Source organism: Eulemur rufifrons, chromosome 23, assembly GCF_041146395.1.
Source record: "Eulemur rufifrons isolate Redbay chromosome 23, OSU_ERuf_1, whole genome shotgun sequence".
NCBI lineage: Eukaryota > Metazoa > Chordata > Mammalia > Primates > Lemuridae > Eulemur > Eulemur rufifrons.
Window position 1 is genome coordinate 14,837,222 of NC_091005.1, and position 25,247 is coordinate 14,862,468.

Below are 25,247 nucleotides of genomic sequence, written 5' to 3' on the forward strand. Positions count from 1 at the left end.
ATCTGGATTTTCTATTAATTTAGATGTTTGATTATTTCATATTTTTCTAAAACTCATACTACATGCTAATTCCTTAGGCCTAAATTTTCATTTATCAAAAGAATATGATCCTTTACCAGAACACGGGTCATCCGGAGCCTGGGATTGTATCACTGATCATTTCCTTTCAAATTATCTGTGATTCTTGGCTTGTCATTTCCTCATTTGTAAAATAAAATAACAATAGACCCATCAGAACAGAAGTTCTACTGGCCCTTCTGTCCCATGTGAAACACAGGTCAGCCGTGTTCTTTGCTCGAAGATGAGGAGTACACGTGGGTGCTGACGCCGGAGAGCCTGCGGTACGGGGCTGGCACCTACTACATAACAGCCGCGTGGACCGGGAGCCAGGGCGGCGCTCAGCTGACACCCCCCCTGGTCTCCGTCGTCACTGCCGTCACTCAGTGTTATTTCTGGGACAGCCACAACAGGACGTGGGGGAGCAACGGATGCCAAGTAAGAAACCGACACTTCTCAGGCCTCTCTGCTACCTTAGCTGCCCTGTTAAACGGGGCACATCTGTTATCTGGGCCCAGAACGAAAAATAATCAAAAGGGAAATAAATCAGCCTGGGGAACAGGAGGGGTTGAGCGTGGTGGGCAGGGAAAGTGTGTCTCTGGGGCAGGAGCAGGTTTGTGCTTTATCTTCGTAATTTCTTTCTCAGACACAGTCCAGGGTGCATCTGACGGTTGTAGTTAAAATAAGGAAAGCAGAATCTAGCAGCTGCAAAAGTCTTGAAGTATTAAGTGTGATGTGGGTACAACGAAACAAACGTCCTGCTGAACAAAAGAGAACTTTTACAGCTAAGAAAAAACTGCAGGTTCTTGTATATTCCAGGCCAGATGGGGACAGAGTGTCACTTTTGTCATTAGCACCTTGTTCCTGATGTCTAACCACTTTAAATCAGCACCGTCCATTTGCACACACTCTGAGCTCCTGCCTGATTAAAGTCTCGGTTCAGCAGCACAGAGAATGTGGTTAAAGGTCCTGGAGGGGGTTATGAAGCTCTTCTTACAACAGCTGAGAAAGTGTCATCCAGATTGGGAAGAGAAGGAAAAGGGATTCCCAGAGAGGCGTCTGCACCATTCCTGGCCGCAAGCAGTGGTTTTGGGATGGTGGCTTCTCAAGCAGCTCCTCAAACTGGGAGCTTGTTAAAGTGCGGATTCTGACGCAGCGGCTCTGGGGCCAGGCCTGAGATCCCGCCTTCTCAGGAGCTTGTGGCGATGCCGGTGCCGCGTCCTGGGGAAGCCACACTGTGAGTGGCCAGGCTGGAGAGCTTTGCTCCGCTAGCGACACAGACCCATTGATGGCAGGAGGCATCAGGTATCTCTCACCTCCTCGAAGCTCCCTGTAGTGCTTGTACCTTTGAAAGGACTAGAGCTGCCAAGCACAGCATGAGAGCTCTTCCCAGGGCAGAGCACAGAGGTGGGGCGTCCAGAACTTAACCTTGTGCCACGGAAAGGAGTCAGTCCTAATGACGGTCTCTTAGGCTTTTCATCCACAAAACCAAACAGAATTGGTGGCTTCCACTTACTCACCTACTGATATTTTTAAAAAATATTTATCATGAAGAAATGTTATGATATGTGGGAATAATATGATAAACATTAAATGTACACTCAGCTTTATCAAAGTTAGTATTTTGCTCCATTTACTGTGGATTTTTAAAAAATAATACACTCGGGAGTAACTGAAGCCGTCTGTGTATCCCTCTCTAATCTCCCTCCCTCCCTTCCAGCAAAGGGTGACCACTGTCCCGAGTCTGTTGTATGTGTTCATTCTCTCAGCCAGTATTTATTGAGTATCTTCCACATGCCATGCCCAAGTCTGGGAACTAGAGACACAGCAATGAACAAGACAGTATTCTCGTGAGCTTACGTTCTAGAAAGCAACTGAAACTGAATAGATAACTAAGTGTTATTTTGCATGCTTTTAGGCTTTGTGTAAATGGTACCATACCGTACATACCCTGTTTTATTCACTCAGCGTTTGTCCGTGTTGCTACATCTACTTCGCATTCATTCATTTTTAACTGCCGTATAGTGTTCCATCAGTTTGACTCTACTTATGTACTTACGCACTTGTTATGTACTTATATACTTGTTAATTTGTTACATTGTGCTGTTATTGGACATACAGGTTGTTTCCTATTTTTGATAGTTACAAACAGTGCTGACAAAACATTCCTTTTCACGTATCTTCGTGCAGAGTTCCCCTAGGATATATATTCAGAATTGGAACTTCAGGATTCAGAGTTTGAGCTTCTCCAGCTTCACAGGCTGTTGCCACATTGCTCCCCGCATTGGTTATAATTGTTCACACCACCAGCAGCAGTGAGCGAGAGATCCAGACATCCTTTTCCATCTCGAAACTACCTGTGTTTTACATACTAGGTTTGTGCCTTCCTTAGCACTCTGATGAGAATCAGCATCTTGACTCTCATTCCAGGTTGGGCCGCAGAGCACAATTTGGAGGACACAGTGTCTCTGTAACCACCTGACCTTCTTCAGCAGCGACTTCTTCATTGTTCCCAGGACAGTGCATGTTGAAGACACAGTCAAACTGTTCCTTCGTGTGACCAGCAATCCCGTTGGGGTGTCCTTGCTGGCCAGCCTCTTAGGGTTCTATATGATCCTGGTCGTGTGGGCTTGGAGGAAGGACCAAGCCGATGTGCAGAAGGTAATGAGACTTTGATTCCAAAAGCTTTGTCATAGTGTCTTGAGGATATTAAAATTGGGGGTGGGGAGGACTTTCATCAGAAGAAGCAGGTAGCATGACAGTAGGTAGCATAGAAATCCAAGTGGGACTTTGCTTACATTTCTCTTCATATCTACTGTCTCAACACCTAAGAACTTAACGCTTTAATCTCTATTATTTTTTAAGCCAAGGTTGTATCCTCATGGGACTCAGAGAACACCCTGGAAATTCTAGAATATGCAAAGTATCTATTTGTCTGTTGCCCTGGGTGGAGAGTTGCCAGCTCTAGTAAACTAAAATACAGGATACCCAGTCAAATTTGCATTTTAAATACATAGTGAATGCAGTTTAAGTATGGCACAAATTATTCATCGTTTGTCTGAAATTCAAGTTTAACTGGGTATCCTCTCTGTTAGCTGGCAATCCTCCCTGAGTGGGAGGGAAGTAGAATTTAGAGGCCCAAGACTTGATCAGTTGATTTGGTGAATATTTCATGTTAAAGGCATAAGCTCTGGAATTTCAGGCCTCACCCTCCCTTCAGTCACTCAACTCGGGTCTGCTGGTTTGTCTGTCTTCTGACCACACCCGCCACTGTTCTCCATCCGGTCGCCAAACCCACAGTGCTGCGTCCTCCTGCTCCGTCGCTGGAGGAGGCAGGAGGCTGTGCTGCGTGGGGGCCTGCTAGGTTTCTTGGTTCTGCTTTTCCTGCAGGTGAAGGTCACTGTCCTGGCTGATAATGACCCCGACTCTCAATTTCGCTACCTTATTCAGGTCTACACCGGGTATCGAAGAAGGGCCGCTACAACAGCTAAGGTTAATGAGATAAACGTTCTTCATTCATTGCTTTGTGTCTCCCACCACGTGAGACCCACTCTGACTTGGTGACATCCTGGCACTTTCCAACAGCACTTTAAAAGGGACCACAGGGCCGGGCGTGGTGGCTCACGCCTGTAATCCTAGCACTCTGGGAGGCCGAGGTGGGCGGATCGTTTGAGCTCACGAGTTCGAGACCAGCCTGAGCAAGAGCGAGACCCCATCTCTACTAAAAATAGAAAGAAATTATATGGACAGCTAAAAATATATATATAGAAAAAATTAGCCGGGCATGGTGGTGCATGCCTGTAGTCCCAGCTACTCGGGAGGCTGAGACAGGAGGATCACTTAAGCCCAGGAGTTTGAGGTTGCTGTGAGCTAGGCTGACGCCATGGCACTCACTCTAGCCTGGGCAACAGAGTGAGACTCTGTCTCAAAAAAAAAAAAAGGGACCACAGAGATTAGTATTTCCTGGTTCTAAGTTGTAAATGCAAAGCCACCTCCATGCTTGTCTAAGATTCCAAAGACTTCATTTAAATGCGGTTTTCTACATCTTCATCTTTTTTCTTAGGGATAAACCCAAAGAAACAGGTTAAAATTTCCTATATCTTGGCCGGGCATGGTGCCTCACGCCTGTAATCCTAACACTCTGGGAGGCCGAGGCGGGTGGATCGCTTGAGGTCAGGAGTTTGAGACCAGCCTGAGCAAGAGCGAGACCCCGTCTCTACTAAAAATAGAAAGAAATGATCTGGTAAACTAAAATATATATAGAAAAAATTAGCCGGGCATGGTGGCGCATGCCTGTAGTCCCAGCTACTCGAGAGGCTGAGGCAGTAGGATCGCTTAAGCCCAGGAGTTTGAGGTTGCTGTGAGCTAGGCTGACGCCACGGCATTCACTCTAGTCCAGGCAACAAAGCAAGACTCTGTCTCAAAAAAAAAAAAAAAATTTCCTATATCTTATTTTTTCTTGTCGAATTTTAGGTTGTCATCACCCTCTACGGATCAGAGGGACGGAGTGAGCCCCATCACCTTTGGGACCCGCAGAAGACGGTGTTTGAGCGGGGAGGCCTGGACGTCTTCCTTCTCACCACTCGGTCCTCGCTAGGGGAGCTGCACGGCCTCCGGCTCTGGCATGACAGTTCGGGCGCCAGCCCTTCCTGGTGAGCTCCCTCCATCTTGCTGCCTTGTTTCTTCTTTACGGCTCATGGAGAAAGAAAAGCAAAGCCGTCACAATTAACAACTGACTCTCTGGGCCAAACAGTAACAAATGACTTCTAGGTTTAAGTTTTAAAGCTATGTACAAAGAAGAAACCCTGGAGAGAAAGATGGCATATCAGCAATATGATTTTTTTTTTTGGATAGTAGAAGGATAGATACCTTTTCTTTTTATTTTCATTAAATGTTGTCATGATTATGAACAGCAAATAACAGTGAAATGTTGCCCCAATGTATGGTAAATTAAAAATATTTCTAAATACAAAAAAATTCCTTAAAGAGTAAATTTTATAAGCAACTATCTACTGAATTTACTTTGGGTCAAAATGAAGAGATGAAGGAGAAGGGAAAGAATAGAATGAGCATGTGGGGTGTGCCCGGGGAGCTAGAGAGATGATGAAAGGACAGTGATAGAGCCCATGAACTTGGCACATGTTTGGTCTGCATGATTCGGCATCTTCCTTCAGCAACACTCTGAGAATTAGGAAACAGTGGTGGAGAAAGTAGGTAATTAGTTAAAGAATGAAGATTATTGGTTGTTTGGAGTTAGGAAAAAAGAGGGCAATGGCGTGAAAGTTCTAAGGTGCAGGCACTCACGAGGACGAGTTGCCGATCGTTGCCCACCTGAGAAGAGCACGAAGTCTGCCTAAAGTTATTAGCAAAAGAAGTTTTTCCCTACTAGGCTAGATACACCAACCACTAGGCGGGCAGAGCCTAATCACTTCCGTGCTGTTCTCATTCTGTTCAGGTACATACAAAACAGTTTGTATACTGTCATTTCAGTTTTATTTATAAAGGTGAATAATGTATAAACACTTGAAAAGGTACTTGATAGCATTAGTCATCAGGAAATGCAAATTAAAACCACAGTGGAAGAGCACTAACCGCCCACCAGAATGGCTTACATTAAAAGTTCTGACAACACCAAGTTGAGGTGAGGATGGGAGCAACTGGAACTCCCACAGCAGTGGTGGGAGTGTGAAACGGTACAGCCACTTCAGAGAACAGTCTGGCAGTTTCTTGTAAAGTTAAGCATGAATTTACCAAGTGACCCAGAAATTCCTCTCCTTGGTATTTACACAGGATAAATGAAAACCTGTGTCCACTCCAAGACTTCTACATGTGATCATAGCAGCTTTATTAATAATAGCCAAAATCTGGAAACAGCACAGATGTCCATCGAATGAATGAATAAACAAATCCTAGTCTATTCATTCAATGGAATATTACTCAACAAAGAAAGAGACAACTATTTATGTACAAAAAGCATGGATGAATTTAAAAGAGAAAATCAAACTGAGTAAAAGAACCAGATACAAAGAAGATATACTGCAGGAATTCACATTATATGAAATTCTAAAAAAGGTGAACTAGTCTATAGAGACAGAAAGCAGATTCATGGTCTCCTGAGGCCAGGAGTGAGGGGGTGGGAGGTTACTGGAAAGAGCCACAAGGGAACTTTTTGGGGTGATATTTTCAGGGGCGGTGGTGGTGCTTACACAGGTGTATACATTTGTCAGAATGCATTGAATTTAAAACTGGGTGCAATTTATCATGTGTAAATTATGCCTAATAAAGTTGATTGTTTTTAAAAAGTATGTGTATAGGGGAGAGTACATAATATTTGATAATTATCATCAGTAATTATCTCTGAGTAGTAGGGTCACAACATTTGAAAAATTTTCTTCAGTACACTTTTAGGTATTTTAAAATTGTAACAGTGAATTCCTATTAGTTTATAATCATATGAAGATAATTTTAAAATTTAAAGTAGATAACTCACAGGAAGCACTTAAAGAAATTCACACCTACGTAATAGTTTCTACTTTTCTCACTAATTCATATCACTAGTTTACATCAATCGTAGCTTTATATGTAGTCTTTGATTATAAAATTTGAGCTCACAATGGTCGTATGCTCTTCAAGGGTAGAGATACTGTCTTATTAATGTTTGTCTTCTCAGCAGCCAGTCCAATGGCACGATTATATTAGGACTGAATATATATTTGTTACAATTAATAATTATAGTTAATACTATAACAATAAATATGTAGTGCATATAAATTCTCAGGGTTATGTGTCACTTCTAGAGCTTTCTATCAGCTTGGTATTAAAGTGGGTTTTTGTTTGTTTGTTTGTTTGTAAGACAGGGTCTCGCTCTGTTGCCTGGGCTAGAGTGCAGTGGCCTCCTTATAGCTCACAGCAACCTCAAACTCCTGGGCTCAAGCAATCCTTCTGCCTCAGCCTCCCAGGTAGCTGGGACTACAGGCGAGGGTAGTACCCAGGGCAATGGAGTGTGAGACTCTGTCTAAACAAAAACGAACAAGGCAACTGAGCACGCCTACTCACAACCCCCCACCCCTTCATATTTAAAATCAATCAATCAATCAATCAATAAAGTACACACACATACTGAGCTGCTCATAGGTAACAGGAGTTGGCAGTCTGGTGTCTGACACATGAACTCCCTTACAGGGTAAGAAGGGACAGACAGGCTCAACTCTCCTTTGTTTCCTTAGTTCTTGCCTTTTGCTGACACCACTCATTTACTAGGACATCCACTGATGGTGAAAGATTACTTGTCACTTGACTCAAGCCCACCTTCCTAATGTGACTATCTGCATTTTACTCTAGGTATGTAAGCCAGGTGATTGTCAGTGACGTGGCAGTTAAGAGGAAATGGCACTTCCTGTGCAATTGCTGGCTGGCCGTGGACCTAGGAGATTGCCAGCAGGACCGAGTCTTCCTACCGGCCGCAAAGAGAGAGCTCTTTTCCTTTAGGTACTGTTGGGAAATCATTATTTGCAGTAAATATTGATGTGCCGTCCAGGTGAATGTACCTTGACTACCTGCTCCATTTCTTCCCTGCAGTTTTTTGGGTTCAGTGATATCAGGGCTCTTGGCTTTTTCCTCATGAGAACAAAATGACTGACTTCAAGAAGTCCAAGCACCTTACATAAAAATGCCTTCAAGGCGAAAAAGATGGAACTGCTTCTTCCAGAGCCTGATCCCCTCTCCTTTTTAAAAATTGTGCTGAATTCTTCCTCACGAATGTTTCCTTTTTCTCCTCTTGTGTGATTCAGTCAGGACTTCCAGACAGCAAGAAATACTTAGTTCTTTATTAAGAATCATTCCGATTACTATTGCTGCTCCCACAACTTAGTGGATTAAAATGAACATTTGATTTTCTCATGATTCTGTGGGTGAGAAATTCGGCAAGGGTTTGACTGGGCAGTTTTCCCCTGGGCTCCTGCATAGTCATCTCTGGGCTCCGTGGTGTTAGAGATCCAAGAGTGGCTCACGGGCGCGGCCAGCAGGTGGTGCTGCCTGCCAGCTGGGAGCGCATCTGTGGCTTCAGAGAGAGTGTCTGCCACCTGGCCTCCATTCAACATGGCAGCCTCAGGATAGCTGGATGTTTTACATGCTGGCTGGCTTCTCCCAAGATGGGCATTTCAAGAGCACTAATTGGAAGCTGCCTGGCCTTTTATGACCTAGCTTTGAAAAATCAGATTCAAGGGGAAGGGACATAGACCCTGTTTTTTGATGGGAGAAGTAACAAAGAATTTTGAAACTTTTTTTCTGAACTGCCACAAGAACACAAATCTCATTTTGGTTTTTTTTTTTTGCTTGTTTTTATTTTTTTCCTCTATTTTTTTTTATTTCTATATATTCACGGAGTACAAGTGCAATTTTGCTACATTGATATTAATATATTGCATGCTGGTGAAGTCAGGGCCTTCAGCACATCCATCATTGGAGCAATGCGCATTGTACCCACCAAGCACCTCCCATCATCCAGCCCCTCCCCACCCTCACCCCTCCTAGTCTTTGTCCGTCACACTACGCTCTGCTTCCATGGGTACACATTTAGCTCCCACTTGTGAGAACATGCTGTACTTGTCTTTGTGTCTGAATTGTTTCGTTTAAGATAATGGCCTCCAGTTCCATCCACGTTGCTGCTTGATTTCCAATGAATGTCATTTCCATATGTGCCCATAAGTGTTGGTCACTTAGTTCCAATTTAATGGTGAGTACATGCGGTGTTTGTTTTTCCATTCTTGTCATACTTCATGTAGAAGAATGGTCTCCAGTTCCATCCAGGTTAATACAAGAAGTATTAGTTCTCTACTGTTCCGCATGGCTGTGTAGTACTCCATGGTATATACATACCACATTTTATTGATCCATTCGTGTATTGATGGGCACCTGAGTTTTCATATCTTTGCAATTGTGAATTGTGCTTTTGGTGGTTTTGTTTGCCATATCAAAGGTTGTTTGGTTTGAATTTGCCTGTGTCCTTTAGCAATACGGAAGCTCACATTTGACTTGTGTGCTAGCTAAAGTTATATCATCTTTTATTGAAAAGTACCCTAGCAGATTTCCCCCTAGGTTTCTTTGGCCAAACTAAAACACATTTCTATCCCTAAACAATGACAATGGGCATGGGGTCACCTTAATTGGCTTAAAACAATCATGATTCACTCTCTGGGGTGGACATACCTGTGTTGCTACTTGTTACTGGAAAATCAGGTTTCTACTAGAAAAGAGGAAGAAGGAAATAAATGGCTGTTGGACAGGCAACCAAGAGTGTCTGCCAATCTGCAGGGAACATTCTGGTATCTGACCTCCTTCAGATAAGTGCTGAAATTCTTTGGGGTATGTACCTAGAAGTGGAATTTCTGAGTTGAAGTGTGTGCGCATTATAAACAAAAACGACAGTCTGGTAATTCCAGGGACTGAAGAGGTGGTGTAACAATGGGAAGTATTATGTACTGGTTGTGAGAGTGTCAAGTGGTAGAGTTTGCTTTTACTGTAGATACCTTTCTAAAATTACATATTTTAAATTGTTTGTTGCTTGTGTATAGGAGTAAACTGGTAGAAATTTCCTCTTCTTTATGAAAACTTACATGGTAAATAAGTATCCCTCCATCCCGATACCTGACTCAGTTATAGTATGTTTTATTTTTTATTTTTTTTATTTTATTTTTTTTTTTGAGACAGAGTCTCGCTCTGTTGCCCGGGCTAGAGTGAGTGCCGTGGCGTCAGCCTAGCTCACAACAACCTCAAACTCCTGGGCTCAAACGATAATACTGCCTCAGCCTCCCGAGTAGCTGGGACTACAGGCATGTGCCACCATGCCCGGCTAATTTTTTCTATATATATTTTTAGTTGGTCAGATAATTTCTTTCTATTTTTAGTAGAGACGGGGTCTCGCTCTTGCTCAGGCTGGTCTCGAACTCCTGACCTCGAGCGATCCACCTGCCTCAGCCTCCCAGAGTGCTAGTATTACAGGCGTCAGGCACCGTGCCCGGCCAGCTAGTATGTTTTGTTTTTGAGATGGGATCTCCCAGTGTTTGCCAGGCTGGTCTCAAACTCCTGGGCTCAAGCACTCCTCCTGCCTTAGCCTCTCAAGTATCTGGGATTACAGATGCATGCCACTGTGCCCAGATAGTTCCAGTATTTGTTATAATATATGGGTATATTTAAGAATTCAAGTGTATTCATTTTGTTGAAATGTGATTGTTTAATCTCTGTGTTTCTCATAGAAGTATTATGATGGATTTGTTAATTGTCCTTTAATTATGTATGTTTTTACCACATACACATATTTTGAAGATACTTTATTAGGAAATTTAAGTGCATGTTATTCTGGGTGAATTTTTCCTTTTCCTTTTTTTGTTATATAGCTTTCCTTTTTATCCTTTTAATACTTTTTATCTTAAATTCTATTTTGTCTGATATTGATATTAATATGTCAACTTTCTTTGGTTAATGTTTCTATTGAATATCTATCTGTTTATTTTCAGCCCTTTCCTATGATTTTGTTTAGATGCATGTCTTATAAGCTACATCACTGTATTTGTTAAAGTAAGATCTAATCTGTAGATCTTAATATATGAATTTAATATGTTTACATTAATTATGATTACTGATCCATTTGGACTGTACCATCTTATTTTGTGTTGTTACCATCCTTTCTGTTGGTGTCACAGAGTTTTTTTAAATGTTCCCTACCTCATGTATTGTTAATCTTTCCTGGTTTAGAAACTATACATTGCATTTCTTTCATCTTCCTCCTCTTGTATTTCTACCTCCTGCTGCTGTTTCTCCTCTTTTTCATTCTTCTAATTCTTTCTGGTGGTTAGCTTTAACTTTTTAACATATTTTTTCACTATTAATTTTCTAAGAAGGTCTTACTTAGAATATGTTTGTTCCTCCTGAACATGATAAAGAACTACAAATGCTTTAACCACTCTTGAATAACCTCTCTCCCAACTCCCATGTTTGAAATCACTGTCTTGGCCGGGCATGATGGGTGACACCCGTAATCCTAGCACTTTAGGAGGCCGAGGCAGGAGGATCACTTGAGACCAGGAGTTTGAGACCAGCCTGGGCAACATAGCAAGACCTCATCTCTACAAAAAATTTTAAAAATTAGCCAGGTGTGATGGCATGCACCTGTAGTCCCAGCTACTTGGGAGGCAGGGACTTGAGCCCAGGAGTTGGAGGTTGCAGTGAGCTATGAATGCGCCACTGCACTCCAGCCTAGGTGACAGAGTCATACTGCCACCTCTGTGTCCTGCTTTCTTCTAGGCCTAGAGCTGCTCCATAGTCCTGTGGCTTCTACGTCACTCACCACCTTGTTTTCTCACTCCATTTCTTTTCATTGGATATATTTATTTTGTTTCTAAGCCCAGCCGAGTCTTTTTGGTTCTTTATTTTTATATGTTATTTACAGTTCTTCCACATTTGGGATAGACTAGGTGCTCAAAGGACAAATTATTCAAACTATTTTGAGTGGAAGCTTAATGTGAACTTTTGAAGAGTGAAAGAATTATCCAAACTCTTATAAAGCTAAAACAACAGTTTTTTTTTATTTTAAACACTTGTACAATATTAAATTATCCATATCCTCAGAAACCTTTTATCCTAAAATAACAAAAGAATGAAATTATCTGAAAGCCCGTCTGTACAGGTGTAGAACAGAGGCTGAGGAGTTGCTACGTAGCTGATTGCTGGGCAAACCGCATCTTAGTCTGGAGCACTGTCAGACTGAAATCTTACGTTTCTCCTGTTCTGATTTCTCTTTTTAGACACACGTTTTCCTCCATGATTGTGGAGAAGTTCACCCAGGATTACCTGTGGCTCTCGGTGGCAACTCGGCATCCCTGGAACCAGTTCACGAGGGTCCAGCGGCTCTCGTGCTGCGTGACGCTGCTCCTCTGCAACATGGTCACCAGCGTCATGTTCTGGAAGAGAAGCAGCACCGCTGCCGAGAGAGACGAGCACACATGTACGAGCCCTAGCGTGTGGCGTGGGTCGCCCTGTGCTCCGCCCTCCTTAACTTCAGGGTTAGAAGCAGAATCATGATGCACCTTCATTTCTCCCCCCCCCGCCCTAACATTAGAATACTCCAGCAAATTTTCCCACTGTTCTCGTTCATTAGCAAATGGAGCAGTCTTAGGAACACATCAGGATCTTTACTGCCGTGATAATTTTCTATCCCTAGATAAACGTAGTTAAATTCCTAAATAAATAGTCAAACCTAGGAGAGGAATGACTATGTGAGGATTTGGGTTGTTGAGAATGAAGGTTGACGTAGTGCTTTTCTTTCAGTGAGTCCATTTGCTGTGACCTGGTCCGAACTGCTTATCAGCGTCCAAACTGCTGTCATCCTTTTCCCAATCAATCTTGTCATTGGGCAGCTCTTCCCGTTGATTGAACCACAGGAAACTCTGCCTCCTTTACCCCCCGGCCAGGCTTCCTGCCTCTCGGATGCTTCTGTCGAGCCCCCCTGTCTCACAAAGGTGGTCGAGGTAAGGTAAATGACACGGTCCCCTTCCCCACGTAATGGGAAAGAGCAGTGGAGAGGATCTCCTGGAAGGCTCTTGGGGTCCTTTTACCCTTAATATCTTCCCCCTAATTCCTGTCCCCTGAGTTGTGATCAGTCGTACCTGTAGCTTTTACTCTTGACTATAAAGTATTCTGAGGACAGAGTGGGAATGATTATGTACTACTCGAGTTGTTTTAGTTTTTGATGTTTGATCAAACTGTCCCTTCTTTCATTCCATATTCTCTCATAAAACTGGTTTCTAATCTACTGTGAGGTGACTGCTCTCTGAAGTATTAGAAAATGAAAACTTGAGCTTCATTACACTGAGCGTATTTCCCTCTGACTGTAAGAAACAGCCTGAGCATCTGTAATCACTACCAGTCCTGGATTAACATACAGCAGACTGATTTTTCTCATCTTGTTCCTACCTTCAGGAATTACAGGAAACTGTGGGATTCCTTCTCAGGAGAAATCCATGTCTGTTCTCAGAGTGTGAACAATCTTCATGGAGTTCTTATGACATTAACAAGCTGGTGACACTCTTATCCAGCCTCATATATTCTCACTTAGAGGGTCAAGGTTGTCATCAGCAGGCAGAACCCCGCTGGGCAAATGGTAAAGGTGGGTAGATTTTAGTAACTCACCTTTCATCTGCCTCCCACTCCCTTGTGTGTCTCTTACTTTCTTACTCATTCATAACCAACAGTCATGATACAACCACCTGCTTGCTTTAATTTCTTTAAGCTTCCAGTACAGAGCTAGTAGCTCTGATCCCTTTGATGGCTTCTACACAATCTACCTGGTGATTCAAAGTACAGGATTAAGAAAAAAACTACAAAAATATTCTCTATATCAGACCCCCATATTCAATCTGCTTTGTTAAAGGCTGTTGGAACTTGTCATTCTTTCTCTTCCATGGAATGGTAAGATTATGCAGTTTATCAAACTCGAATACAGTTTGAGTCCCCTGGGCACTTACCAGTATAGGTTGCATGTCCTGCTGTTCCAGAGAAATAGCTCAATGAGGTTTTAAAAGTCTTTAGATCAAAGTTTACAATTTTATAATTGTTAAAAATTCACCAGCATCCTCAGAGAAGACAGTAATACTATAGGTGTTGGATCCAATCTCCATTAGTACAGGGAAAATGTAACCTTATCATCAACTAATGAATTGCTGATCTCCACCGCTAATTGCTACTTACTGAAATCTTCCACTTGTTGCAAGTGTCAACTTGAAATGTATTTTCAGTGGTTCCTGAAAACCACCATCACTTCTGCTGTTACCTGCTCAGAGTTCTGCAGAGGCTGAAATCTCACGTAGGCAGACTGGGTCTCACCCAGCTTCACCAGCCCCGTGACTTCCTAGATGCAGCCACCCAGCTTCAAAAACTCCAGGAACTCTTGGAAACACATATTCTTCCCACGGAGGAAGAGCCATCCAGGTATGCACCGCACCAGCTTTCTGGATCACCTGTCATCCTCTCTCTGAGCAGTTGGGTGCAAGATGATTCCTTCTACTTTTGTCCTTCAGGGAGGTGACCAGTTTCCCCATTCTGAGCCCAGCAGAAGGGAAGAATCCCATCTCTGGTGGCCTGCCCACATGGTTGCCTTACATCTGCTGGCTCCTCCTAGGGGTCACTAGCCTGGCTTCCGCCTTCTTTACGGCACTTTATAGCTTGGAATTGAACAAAGACCAAGCCACCAGCTGGGTTGTTTCGATTATTTTATCAGTGCTTCAGAACATCTTCATCAGCCAGCCAGTAAAGGTACGTGAGGACTGGAACAAACTGCTCTACTCCCAGGGAGCTTGGGAAACTGAGGTCCCATGGATGTCAATCCAAGGCGCCTAATGGTTTTTGAAAACTTAACAACAACAAGGAAAAAATGCAAAAAACAGAACTAGGCAGAGTGACCTTTGTTAGGGATATATGTAAGACCATCAAAGGTCTTCCAAAGATACTGAGAGACATCATTGAACAATTTACATCATCACAAATCATTTAACAGTTTAAGCTTTCCTAGCCAAGCACATTAAGGACTACAAACAAAAATATGAATATTACCATTATGTAGACTCTTGGGGCCCTTCCAGGTCCCCATCATTATGAAAAAAGAGTAGAAAATCAGTTCATTGTCAGTTTTCCATAAAACTAAAGGGCCAAGTAATTGAAATGTATTAATACCCACCTTTACCTTTGTATGTGTGATGTCATCTTCTTGGATCTGTCCTGTCTGCTCATTAAGTTCTCCTCCTACGATTTCCTGTCCAGGTGATCCTCCTCACACTCTTACTCTCACTGAGGATGAACAGGATGCCGTGGCTTAACAAGGAGAAGGAAAGACAAATGAGGAGGGTCTTGGCACTCTTGGGTAATTCAAGTAGTTCTAACTACTATCTAATTTTGCAAAGATCAAATTATATGAGACTGGTAGAAGTCTAACCACTTCACTGACACATTTATCTGTCCACTGACAGATGTATCCATTGAAAGATCTTGTCTCTCTGTAATCAGCTGGTTCCTCCTCCTCTTCTGCCCAAGGCTAATCAATGGTGTCCCCAACACTCTACACATTCCTCCCCAGATCGTCATACCCTCTCTCCAAGCTTCATCTCTCCCCAGCATTCTAGATGTCCTTCTCAATCTTTTCTTTCTCTCCTGATCCCCAGGTACTATTTTCAGCTGCTCACCATCTGTAGCTGAGTGCCTGCAGGTGTCTCAAAACAAATTGTTTACCTGCCCCAGATCCACTTCTTTACTATATTTCCTCATTTCAATCAAGAGCACCTCCATTCCCTAAAAAAAAATGTCAGAGTACCAGGTCCTAAATTCCTGTTTTATTCCCCACATTCAGTCACCAAGCCTGAGAAATGTCTACCCTCTAAATAGGAGCCTCTCAAACTACCTCAATGGAGTGCACAAACTCAACGTTGGACAAAAAAGCAAGTTGCAGAAAAATTAGCACAGTATTTTAATAATGTAAAAACAATGCATGTCTTGACTAGAGGATATGTATGTATCTCCTTTATAAATTTATAAAGGATAAAGAAATGCATGGGAATGATAAACAAATGTTGGTGAGTGACCACTTAATGAAATATGACATTTCTTGTCTCTACATTTGAATTTTTGACAGCAAAGTGTTCTTCACCACCATTACCTGGTTCGAAAGATAAGAACAACCCCATCTATGTAGCCCCACCTGTGAACAGTCCCCCTAAGCACCCAGAGAGAACCTTGAAAAAGAAACTCTTCAGGCTGACTGGAGATATTTTGGGTACGGAGAGGAAATGGCAACATGTCCATCCTGCAGCACACTTTCCAGGAGGGAGACGGGGGCGGGAGGATAAAATGGAAAATATAGAAGGGTGAAAAGGTATCTTTTAAAATCTTCACCTTGTGAAAATTGAGATTCTGGTAAACAAAGTAGCATGATAAATAGACTCCTCAACTTGGAGTCTTGAGATTTCATTGTGTACTTGAGTCACTTTCTCCACCTACGAAATATAATGACAATCTTTGATCATTAAATACGTACATATGGGGTGGAGGGAAAATGAAAATGCTTTGGAAAATGGCTCTTCTATAGGTGCTTGACTGGCTTCAACACATCTAGTGCTCTGTTGGATTCTCTAGACCAAACAGGATAGGTTCTGTTTTATCATGCCGTCGCTTCTTGTGAACACGGACAATTGAGAGGAAGCATGAGAGAGAAAGAGTGCATGTGTGCGCACATGCTTAGTTCTAAGAACTAAGCACAGTATTTTTGTGTGGGATTTTATGTATCTTATTTTAAGTAAAACTTGTGATTAGTAGCAGAATAATTCTAGGAAGGAATTTGTGTGTGTGTGTGTGTGTGTGTGTGTATACACACACACACATACACATATATGTATATATCATCAATTATTAGGATGAACCATGTGAAATGCCAATTTCTGACCTTTTTAGACCTGCAAAAGTCTAAAGGCTTAGAAAAAATAAAAATGTATAGAGTATTTCTAAGCTACCCACTCAATTATGATATTTTTCCATCTAAACTAGTACAAATCGTCTTCCTTATCCTGTTGATGACTACGGTCTACTCTGCAAGGAACTCCAACAGATTTTACCTCCATCAAGCTATCTGGAAGAGCTTCTCTCAGCATTTTTCAGAAGTCAAACTTCTTGAGGATTTCTACCCCTGGGCCAGTCGCACCCTCCTTCCTAACCTGTATGGCGATTACAGAGGTAAGAGTCACAGGCCTGGGGCCCAGTCATGCCAATGTGGGGTGCAATTAGTTTTCCAAACACCCCTACCAAGAGCCATGAGAAACTGGAGAAAGGCCAGTGGGCTCCTTGGATATGGCTGCCACCCCGTGGGCACCCAGAGGGTCTGTTCCCTGGACCTCATCTAAGCAGGTTCAGTCACATCTGTGCACCCAGGCCCATGGGCGCTGGTTCCCAGTGCTGTGTCTTATCAAAGGCTGACAAATGAGAACGAGAATGGATTCGGCTCCAGCACGAAAAGTAACTGGAGTAACGCCTGGGACTCAATCACATGTAGCAAAGCAGCTGCTCAGTGAGCGCAAAACCCGGAATATGGTCTCACTGGAAGGGTCTCCACACGAGATGGTATTTTGGCCTGATGTGCAGTCCGTCCCAGCTCTGTCACTGTGTCTGTATATCTTGTGTGGTTATCCTAGTCAGTGCGACAAACATGCATTGGACACCTGTAATATGCTGGGAACTGTCCTGGGATCTAATGATAAAAAAGTGGATATAGTATGGTTTGCCCTGGCCAGTGTCGAAGAAATGCTAAAAAATGTCTTTCCTTAAGAATACTGCTTGTTCAATATTTTTCACCAGTTACCAACACTTTGTCGGCAGATGCCTGTCCAGTCTACAGTCCTCCGCTCTACCAGCTGAGCTATAGAAGGGTGCGCAACACTTTGTCATTATACAACTTTATATCTTGTATTCTAGAAATGGTTGTGTTCATGTATCTCAAGATAGCTTCCTGATGAGATGTGCAGCATCTCCTAGGTTCCTGAAAAGAATCCAAAATACATGTTCATCTCAGCAAACATTTACGGTCTTTTCTTAAAGATACACTTGGTGTGTTTAGGAGAGTTTTTATAGATGGCAACTCTTACTCATTGCATCTTGAGTCTATTGAGTTCAATGCTAGATGGTGACAGTTCTAGGATCAGGGAACATTCTTTTTTTTTTTTTTTTTTTTTTTTTGAGACAGAGTCTCACTCTCTTGCCTGGGCTAGAGTGCTGTGGCGTAAGCCTAGCTCACGGCAATCTCAAACTCCTGGGTTCAAACAATCCTCCTGCCTCAGCCTCCCAATTAGCTGGGACTACAGGCATGCGCCACCATGCCTGGCTAATTTTTTCTATTTTTAGTTATTTGGCTAATTTCTTTATGTGTTTAGTAGAGACAGGGTCTCACTCTTGCTCAGGCTGGTCTCGAACTCCTGAACTGAAGCAATCCTCCAGCCTCAGTCTCCCAGAGTGCTAGGATTACAGGCGTGAGCCACCGTGCCCGGCCAGGGAACATTCTGTTTGCATTCTGTCATTCTGTGCTTAACAAAATACTGATTAAATCAAAGCAGCTGGAAGCCTGGGTGGCTAAGGTCTGCGCTGTCACAGCAGGTGTGGCCTCCTCTTGGACTCCTTGGCCCTGTGGTACAGAGTTGTGGTCCAGAAGCACAGACTCAGAAGCCAGACTGCCCAGGTTTGTACCCTGGCTCTCCACATACCAGCACTGTGATCTTGGGTAAATTACTCAACCTTATGTGCCTCAGTCTCCCCGTCTATACAATAGGGATAATTTTGTAATGTACCCTGTAAGATTGACATGAAGATTAAAAGGTTAATAGATCTGAGTGCTTAGAACAGCATCTGGAATGTGATACGCACTGGGTAAGTGTTAGCTATTATTAATATGAACTGGGGCGCTTTGGAGTTCTGGTTAACTCACTGGAACTACAAAGTTTATGTGAGTTACCCGGACATACTAAGGAACAGCAACTGCAAATCTGTGAATGTAGATGAAGAAGTAGACATGCTGTTAAAAACAGTAAAAATTGGCAATGACATGGTTTATCTCTTCAACTACTAAAAATCTTGACTTTCAAGATTCATGTAGCCGAGTCCTATTAGTTCAATGTTTTCAGGAACTCTGACATCCAAGCCATTCACAGATTTTTATACAGAAGTTTTTCTAACAGATAAAAATATGTACCCTATAAATACATAACTTTCTTGAATAGGCTAATCTAACATTTAATCACCTTTAGGGAAGGATCATTTTTGGTAGAACTTAATTAAAATTTCGCTTACAGCATTTTAATCTTGCTTTACTCAGGAGGCTGAGGCAGAGGAGGATCGTTTGAGCCCAGAAGTTTGAGGTTGTTGCCAGCTATGATGATGCCACTGTGCTCCAGCCTAGGTGACAAGAGTAACATTCTGTCTCAAACAACAACAACAACAACAACAAAAAAAAAAAAAACCCATAAACCTGTGGTCCCGTTCAAAACCTCCCAATGGATTCCCATCATACTTAAAGTCCCAAATCCTTTCCAAAGCTTTCAAGGACCTAGCCCGCTTGGCCTTTTCTACCTTGGGGCCCTGGAACTTGATATTCTCCTGCTTAGTGTCTGAATTATGTGCTCCAGACTTTATAAGGGTCTCTGACATGCCATCCTACCTAACACAACATCAGTGTTTCCTCCACACAAAATACTTTATTTCCCCTTATCCTGCTTAATTTTCCTTCTTGGCACTTACTGTTACCTGAATATTGTTGGTTATTACCTGTCTTTCTCCCTAAATATAAGCTCTGTGTGGGCAGGGACTCTCTGACATCTGTATTCCAGGCACTTAGAATGGGACCTGGTACATGTGAGCACTCACTACATACTGATTGAAAGAAATAATAAGTGTCAGCCTATATTCTTTGCCCATTTTCCATTGGGCTGCTTGGTTTTGTTTACCTGTTTTGACTTGTAGGAGCTTTTTATATATTAAGAGCTTATCTAGTAGATAGAGATTTATATGGTTTAAGAACCTATAAAGATTAATTTAGAGATACCTTTATTATATTGTCTTCCTACCTAGGAGCATGGTATGCTTTTCTGTCTTCATCTTCATTTGTACCCTTGAGTAATATTCAGAATTGTTCCTCATATGGTTTTTGCATATCTCTTGTTAGGTTCATTTTATCTTTTGTATTGCTGTTACAAATGAGATATTTTATTTCTTTATACCTTCTAAGTAAATATTGTGTGGCCATATGAAAGCTATTGATTGACATTTATTTAGTACCCAGCCGCCTTGCTTGAATTATCTTTTTCATAACTACAGTTGAGCCTTGAATAACATGGGGGGATTTAGGAGCACTGACCCCTCATGCAGTAGAGAATCCACATATAACTCTTAACTCCCCCAAAACTTAACCCCTAATAGCCTATTGTTGACCAAAAGCCTTACTGATAACATCAATAGTCAATTAACACATATTTTGTATGTTATATGTATTATATACCATGTTCTTACAATAAAGTAAGCTAAAGAAGAGAAAATGTTATTAACAAAATCATAAGGAAGAGAAAATAGGCCGGGCACAGTGGCTCATGCCTGTAATCCTAGCACTCTGGGAGGCCAAGTCGGGAGAATTGCCTGAGCCCAGGAGTTCAAGACCAGCCTGAGCAAGAGCGAGACCGTCTCTAAAAAAATAAATAAACAAATTTTAAAAAAGAAAATATTTTTAGTGTTCATTAAGTAGAAGTGGATCATCATAAAGGTGTTCATCCTGATTATCTTCACATTGAGTAGGCAGAGGAGCAGGAAGAGGAGAGGGGTTGGTCTTGCTGTCTCAGGGTGGCAGAGGCAGAAGAAAATCTGCTTATAAATGGACCTGTGCAGTTGAAACCCGTGGTGTGTTGCTTAAGGGTCAACCGTAATAGCTTTTCAGTTGATTCTCTTAATTTAACTACACACATATATATTAATAACTTACAAATTGTGATAATTTCACTTCCCTTTTTAATTTTTATACCTGCTTTTCTTATCTAATTGCATTAGCTAGTACCTCTAAAAATGTTTGCAAACATAGTGGTGAAAGTGTGCATCTTTGTCTTGTCAGTAAGTTAATGAGGCAACTTACAAAATTGTTTCTTTTACTTTCACATTAGGATTTATTACTGACGGGAACTCCTTTCTTTTGGGCAACGTTCTGCTTCGTCAGATTCGCATTCCCAATGCCACACTCTTCCCAGCTACAGTGTCTCCCCAAGAAAGAGTGAGGCCATCTCACCAACATCAGGAGGATACAGAGAACTATGGGGTAAATTGGGGACCACTTGATACGAACATCACAGAACCGGATAGCATTTGGCATTATCAGAAGCAGGAAACACTGGGTGGTTATCCCATCCAAGGGGAGTTTGCCACTTACTCAGGAGGCGGATATGTTGTGAAACTTGGAAGAAACTCCAGTACTGCAACCAGGTGAGCAAGCCTGAGCCCTGAACAAGAGAACCAAGTTGTGTTTGCTTCTGGCTATTCATAGGACGGTTAAGAATTCAGGACCCATTTGAGCAGTTTCAACAGCCACTGTACTGTCTATACCACTTGTAGACACTTTTATTTTAGACTTCAAAGGAAATACACTTTTTGGTTAAAAAAAATTCCTTGTTCAGTTTCAAACTACAGATATGTTCAGGTTTGGCAATTTGCCACATTTTGCCTTATCTGGAAGAACATGTATCAATTTCAATCCTAGTTGCAGTTAATTTTAGGTAACTCTAGCTTGGACACACTGTCATCTTCAACTATAAAAGGCAACACTGCCCTTCACGAGCCATGATGTGTACATCAATCCAAAATTCAAATGCCAAGATTAAATTTCCAGTGACTTATAGAATGGTTTAGTATTTTGAGACTTTGTCATTACATATGAAAAAGTCAGAATTAAAATAATTATCTCTTCATGTAAACTTACAGCAAGCAATTAGTTACTCAAAAATAATAATGCCAACTAAATAATGACATTTATACTCTTACCTCTTACAACTGAATAGCTGTTAGTAAAGAGTAGCATTTACTATTTCAAATGGAAGTAGCTTACATAGCATATGAAATTAATTACACCTCAGACCTTAATGCCAAATATATTTTTCTAAATGTTTAACCTTGTTGTGAATGTTGTTGTGACAACTTTCATTTTTTGTAGTCTACTAAATTTCATCTTAACACCAGTGAAAGTTTGGGCATTAGTAATCATAAAATATTTTATAAGGAAACAAGATTGGGAAATGTAGCTTCTTACCTGGTATGTGACAGCGATGTTGGAAATGTCAGGACATTTTTCTCCTTTGCAGTGCTGAATGAAGAAAGTAGCTGGCCTTGTCCTTCTGTTTCCCCAGAGTTCTACAGCATCTTGAACAGAGGCACTGGCTAGACCGATGCACAAAATGCCTCTTGGTGGAATTTGTGGTCTTCAATGCTAATGTGAACCTGTTCTGTGTTGTGACCCTGATTTTGGAGTCCAGCGATGTAGGTATGAAGGCCTCTGCTCTCCTCCCTCTGTGATCTGATGCTGTGATTTGGATGTTTGTCTCCTCCAAACCTCATGTTAAAATTTAATCCCTAAAGTTGGAGATGGGGCCTGATGGGGGAGATATTTGGGCCATGGGAGTGGATCCGTCATAAATCAATTAATGCCCTCCCTTGGGGGTAAGTTCTTACTCTGTTAGATCCAGAGAAAACTGCTTGTTAAGAAAGAGCTTGGCACCTCCCCCCTCTGGCTTCCTCTCGCCATGTGATCTCTGCACACACAGGATCCCCTTCACCTTCTGCCATGAGTAGAAGCAGCCCGAGGCCTTCACCAGATGCAGATGTCCACCTTGAACTTTCTAGCTTTCAGAATTGTGAGCCAAATAAATCATCTTTCTTTATAAATTTCTCAGACTGAGATATTCCTCTATAGTAACACAAAACAGACTAAGACACCTGGGTATCTCAGGAGAAGGCCCAATTTCTTTCTCTATCTTATTATGAGATATTATTTCAATTAAGATTATGCATAAATATAATTTTTTTTTAAAAACAGGGTCTCACTATGTTGCACAGGCTGGCCTTGAACTCATGGGCTCAAGCAATCCTCCCACCTTAGCCTCCCAAGTTGCTGGGATTATAGGTGCCCATCACTGAACCTAGCTCATAAGTATTATGTAATTTTTTAAAAGTCAAATAGTTGAAGGAAAAAAACCAGTTCTCAGTTCATTCCTACTCCCTAGAAGCATCTACTTTCAGATTTTTTAAACTAGTTCTTTCAGAGTTGAAAAATTATTAACATGCTTATTAGCTATTTCATGAATTTTCAGTTTTAGATATTATCTATGTCTTTGAGGACGAAGATTTAGCTTTCTTATACCCACTTATATCCCAAATATACGCACACTCATACACATCTTTCCTCTTCATTCTTCCAATGAATTAATAGTAATATGTTTGAGTATTTCCATTGTGATTATGTTTTTCAAAGACAAGACATAGAATATGTTATGACTAAATTTCCTTTGTTTTAGAACTTTCTGTTTTCCCTGGAATTTATAATTTTTTTCTTTAATTTGCTTGGTTTTATATGTATCTGTCATTGATTCATCTCCAAACTCTTCCTAGAAGCAAAACATCTTTCTGTTCAAGAGTATCACATAAAGTATCACTTTATCTTTGCCTTAGAGACACCCTCTAAGGGAGCTCCCATCTCTTGGGTACATACAGTCTGGATTGGTTATCCTCTAGGCCTGCTGTTTACAGCTGTCATCCAGGTTCTGCCTTCACCGTCACCCTGGGGATGATCTCTACCTTTCCCCTCTATCAGATTCCATGTCTTCCTCTCTAGGTTTACTTCCTCATTTTGCTGGAGGCCATCCTCCAGTAACGTCCTGGAAGCGTGCAAGGTAGGTAAACTTTCTGAAGCCTACATGTCCAAAAAATGTTTTTATTCTGCTATCACATTAGATTGCAGATATACACACATAAATATGAATGATGTCCTTCTGATTCCCAGCCCCTACCCTCAAAAGTATTTAGATTTCTTTTTTTGTCCCCAAGGTTATGAAAGGACCTCATGGTAAGCCCTCTTACTTGGAAACTTGTGTCCTTAAGTTTTGAGACATTTTCTTCTTTTCCCTGTTAATTTCTTCTCCATCTTCTCTGTTCACATTTTCCTGATATTCCTAGCATTTTGATGTTAGAACTCCTAGACTGACGCTCTGATTTTCTTATGTTTTTGCTTCTGTTTTCCATATTTTTCTTCTAATATCTGAGAGGTTACCTCAACTTTATCCTTGAAACCATATGCTGAATTTTTCCTTTCCATAATGTTTTAATATCCAAAAATTTTTTGTTCTCATACTACTATTTTTCATAGTCACCTGTTTTTTTTTTTTTTAATGGATGCAATATCCTCTCTTAACTCTCTGAGGATATTACAGTGTTTTTTTCCTTCTGCTCCTTCACTTTCTCTAATTCCTCTTAGCTGCTTTTTTTGATGTTTTGTTTTGATCCAGTTTTCAACATTAGAGGTTCAAGTGTCTGGCTGTCCTTCTTACATTTAAAGGAAGGCAATAAAAAGCAAATAAATGTTGATTAGAAGCTCTAAGCCCATGGACAGAGCTTATCAACTGGTAACCATATCTTTCTTTTGGGCGGTCAGTTTTCACAGAAGGACCCTCCAAACCCCTGCCTGGAGGATATGAGCATTATACCTCTCAGACCAGTTAAGGGAAAGGGACTGAGAAGAGTTCTCACCATGCAGTATGTAAATTTTCTCTAATTTCCTTTTTCAGTCAACCACTGCTCTCCAATGTACCTGGTCTCCCTGAGTGCAGATTCTTCAGTTCAGCATCCCTAGGAAATAAACCTTTATTCTTGGGGTGGTGAAAGGCAGGATGAATAGCAAATACCTGGTTGTGAATGGTGAGAGAGGAAATCTGGGATCTAACTGTTCGTGTTCAGACTCTAAATCGGTGCTATTTTCAGTTCCGCCTGATGAACTTCAACCTCCAGAGATCCCTGATGCTTCCAATTTCTGAGCCTTTCTAGGGTTTTGAGGTTCGAACTGGCTTACTTCTGGGTCCTACGGTGCTGGCTTAGGTTTCTGTTTTCTTGAATTTGCTACGTCAGTATTATTCCTCTATTTCTCAGCTTCCAACACTTCGTCACTCTAATCTGCCCTCTTCTTTATCTTTGGGGTCGTTTTATTTTAATCCCTTCACTGTCATTGTAGTGGCCTTTTGTAAGGGATTCGAGGGAAGCTGGTGCATTCAATTCCCCCACCTTTAACAAGGAGTCAGTCCTAATCCAACTTCTTTTCTCCCCTGGAATTGGCCCCCAAGTGTCCTTCCGTTTACCATTAGGCCTTACTCCTAATCAGGAATTTTTTCTTCCCAGACTCTCAAAGAGAAGACCACTTTTATCCTTATTTCTAAATAAAGCGTAACAGCTTACTGAGGGTTTTCAGTAGTAACTACCAAAAATTTGGATGGGGTAAAAATAAACATGGCCAAAGTCCCAGTCTTGACAACTCACTATGTGAAATAGTAATTCAGTTTGTTCTTAAATGTAGTTTCTACCTAAAAGGAATACATCTT

The 25,247-nt window shown here is 41.6% G+C and overlaps 1 protein-coding gene across 1 annotated transcript in view; it reads left to right on the forward strand.

The window, feature by feature from the left end:
- Positions 1–25,247, forward strand: part of PKD1L3 (polycystin 1 like 3, transient receptor potential channel interacting) — a 56,493-nt gene that overhangs the window by 24,481 nt on the left and 6,765 nt on the right. Inside the window, 15 exon segments of the mRNA XM_069456409.1 lie at positions 302–495; positions 2,488–2,718; positions 3,448–3,549; positions 4,531–4,709; positions 7,399–7,545; positions 11,859–12,058; positions 12,382–12,581; positions 13,033–13,213; positions 13,848–14,040; positions 14,130–14,364; positions 14,869–14,968; positions 15,734–15,874; positions 16,642–16,890; positions 16,893–17,029; positions 17,031–17,106. Coding sequence (XP_069312510.1) covers positions 302–495; positions 2,488–2,718; positions 3,448–3,549; positions 4,531–4,709; positions 7,399–7,545; positions 11,859–12,058; positions 12,382–12,581; positions 13,033–13,213; positions 13,848–14,040; positions 14,130–14,364; positions 14,869–14,968; positions 15,734–15,874; positions 16,642–16,890; positions 16,893–17,029; positions 17,031–17,106 — 2,565 coding nt within the window.